Genomic DNA, 3,478 nt, shown 5'->3' on the forward strand with positions numbered 1-3,478 from the left:
ACCACATTTAAAAGTCATATCCCCACTATTGATCCCCCGACAATAGTACATTCGCTGCCTGGATCCCTTGTCAGATGAAAATTATTTTAAAAATTATTTAATTTCAATATCTCCATAAAATAAGAGATCCCATTATCTTCGGTAATTTCCTTTCCCAGAGCTGTCATAACCAAATCCAGATTCACGTACAACTCTCATTGAACTAAGTACACCTAATCATCAAATCTTGATCTGGGATTCACCAGTTTTTCTCTGGACTAAAGATTTACCTTTTCATTTAAAGTTTTAAACCCATTCACTTACCCAATACCCTCTCACTCACACTCCCTCTCTCTAGTCTCTACCTCTTCATCTTCTCCAACCTTCTTGCTCTTCAGCTTACATCACAACAATGGCTACTCGGGTTCTTCTTCTTCTGCTCTTCTCCTCCATGGTCGCTCACTCCAGTAAGCATTTCTTTCTTTCTTTCTTTTTGTTTCCTATTTTCAAATTCCAAATCCTGTACATCGTGAATCGAAAGCTGTTCTTCATGTTGTAAGAGTTATATGTATGTATGTATAGGTGCATCATGGTGTGTGTGCAAAAAAGGTGGAAACGATAAGGTGTTACAGATGGCAATAGACTATGCCTGTGGAAATGGCGCAGACTGCACCCAGACCCACCAAGGCGGCAAATGTTACAACCCGGACACCGTCATCGACCACTGCAACTACGCCGTCAACAGCTACTTTCAGAACAAACGTCAGGCACCGGAGGCCTGTGTCTTCAATGGTGCAGCCATGGTGGTCAACGTTGACCCCAGTTAGTCTTCTTCTTCTCCCTTATCTACACATTACACACACAACTATGTGTAATTTTTATTATTGATAATTATCTCTTTTTTTTTTTGGTTGTTTATGAACAGGTGCTAATGGGTGTACGTATCCTACTTCTGCCAGGTATGTAATTGTAGCCAAATGCCTTTCTTTAATAGGAAATATTCAAGAATATTATTTTATTTTTAATGTTAGAAATAGAAAACAAAATTCCTTTAATAGGAAATATTCAAGGAAATTAGTTTATTTTTAATGTTAGAAGTATACTTGAATTTGGAAATGTGTCCATAAAGAAAACCGCTTTTTGAGACAATCTAAGTAATGTGCTTTATCAACTTTTGACTTGTACCATAATGTCTTTTTGTGCTTAAACGAGTTGTACGATTCCCATTATCACTCAGAGTATCCAATGCGCGTTAACTGGTATTGTACCTTGTCCTTCCCGAGTCGTACACTCTCACGGACAAAACATAACTATGAGACAGACCAATAAATACGTGTAGCAGATCAATATCTCTTCAATGTCGTACGTTATGCATAGTCACTTGTACGTTGATATGTGAAATTGCATCATGTAAATAATGAATCAATTATTGAACATATATCTTGTTATCACATACATTCACCGACAATATTGCTATGTTTAGCTGTACTGTACAAGTCCGTAATGCATTCACGAGGTACAACTTATTATAACAGGCTTTTATAAGATTTGACCAATCTTGTTTTGTCCATGAAACTTGTAAGGGTTTAGAGATAATTTCATAAAGTAAAAGCTAAAGTAATAATGTTTGTTTTGTCTTGATTGAAAGTAAAGTTGGTTCTTTTTCTCAAAAGTAACTTGCAACTTTTGTTGCATGATATACAACTATTTATAGCAACATTTGAATTCATTTGTGTTATTGCTTTACGACTTGTACTGTGTATATGGTGAGTTATTGATTGGTGGTGATTATGTATGCAGTGGCAGTGGTACAACGATGCCAGGTGGCAACACGAAAACACCAGGTTCCACCACTGTGACGGCGTCAGGCGGCAGCACAACCACTCCATATGGGAACAACCCAGGCAACACGGGGGTGTTAGGTGGCGGTGTTGGGACGGGTTTGGGTCCAACAGGAGGTGGTATGAACGATGTTAGCGGTGGTGGACGGCGGAGGAGTTTTAGTGTGTTGGTGTTCGTGGTGGGTATTATTATGGTAATGATTTTGTGGGGTTGATTTGATATTTTGATGAGTGAGTGAGTGGGTATGTACAAGTGGGTAATGCATGTAGAAAGGTACAAGTGGATAATGCATGTAGAAAGGAAGAAGGCATGCATGTGGTTGTAGACTTGTAGTATTGTTTTCTATATGGGGTTGCTTTTTTAGGTTAGGGAAATGTGTTATGGACAAGCTTGTATTTTGGCTTTACTATTCCCATTGTCTGATTTGGGAAACTATTGAGGGTCTATATTCCTTTTTGGTGGTCATGACTCATGTGATCTCTATCTCTCTCCATCCCTCTCCTGTCTATTTGTTCTGATTTACCTCACATGTGTAGCTGTGCTGCCACTGGCAGTATTCGGCGGATTCAATATATTATCACTTTCTGTATTGAATGTCATAAAAAACTAAATCGTAAAACCGATTAACAAAGTTTTTGAAAAATTTTGTTTTAAATAAAAAGTGTTTTTAAAAACATACGGAGTATCCAAAGAGAAAATTTTATATATAAAATTTTATTACCAAGTTAAAAAAGTACTGAATGCATACCGATAATTTGTATAAATTGTAAAATATGATATGATCATCTATGATCGTAAAAATCTTGTAAAACTACGCAATAGCTGCCATAGGACCCATACCATTTGTGATTTTGTTAGTTGAGTGTACGAAAATCGAACAATGAATATTAAAGATAACTACTACGTTTCAACCATTCTTAGAAAATACAAATAATGAAAGTAAATATAAGATATACTAACCAACGTTGTTAGAAGGAAATCCGGTTTCAGCATCAAAGAGAATTTCTTGAAAATGAAAAAATAAGGTTAATTTTTTTAAGAGTTTAAACATATCGGGGTAACAGACCACGAAATCACAGACCTGCCATCGGATCACAACCATTAAATAAAGGGATAATGACTAGAAAGATAATAGATTTTTGATTTTATTCATATTTAGTCATTAAATATTTTTTATTATTTATTTACTCATGAACTATTGAAACTATTCATATTTTATCATTATGACCGATCGTATCTGTTCACATTTTATGACCGATCGTATCTGTTCATATTTTACCCATATGACCGGTAACAACCGGTCATAAGGGTAAATGTGAACAGTTTCAATAATTAATGACAAATAATTAATGAAAAAAAAATTAGTGACTAAATGTAAACAAAACTTAAAGTTCGTTTCCCTCTCAAATTATCCCAATATTATACCCAAAAAAGATATAAAAAACAAATTATTTCATCACGCTCCTTAAGTTGTTCTTAACTATTTCTAGATGTTAAGGGCTACCCAAAAAGTCATAAAGTTATATCAATTTAGTTTTGATTTAGACACATAATCTAATATTATTGACTACCAATAAGGTATTTTGATTATATCTAAATATCGATGCTCAACTTCATGTTTGAGCTGATGCAAGTTAGCTTGAAATATTTATGAAGA

At 35.0% G+C, this 3,478-nt stretch overlaps 1 protein-coding gene across 1 annotated transcript; it reads left to right on the forward strand.

Moving 5' to 3' along the window:
• Positions 1–290: 290 nt before the first annotated feature.
• LOC145103182 (PLASMODESMATA CALLOSE-BINDING PROTEIN 2-like) lies at positions 291–2,286 on the forward strand. The gene is made up of 4 exons (XM_079040743.1): positions 291–446; positions 562–801; positions 905–938; positions 1,780–2,286. The coding sequence occupies exons 1-4, from the start codon at positions 392–394 to the stop codon at positions 2,033–2,035; spliced, it is 585 nt and encodes a 194-aa protein (XP_078896869.1). The 5' UTR covers positions 291–391; the 3' UTR covers positions 2,036–2,286.
• Positions 2,287–3,478: the final 1,192 nt, after the last annotated feature.

Source organism: Lactuca serriola, chromosome 4 (assembly GCF_051521515.1).
Source record: "Lactuca serriola cultivar US96UC23 chromosome 4, Lser_US96UC23_V15, whole genome shotgun sequence".
NCBI lineage: Eukaryota > Viridiplantae > Streptophyta > Magnoliopsida > Asterales > Asteraceae > Lactuca > Lactuca serriola.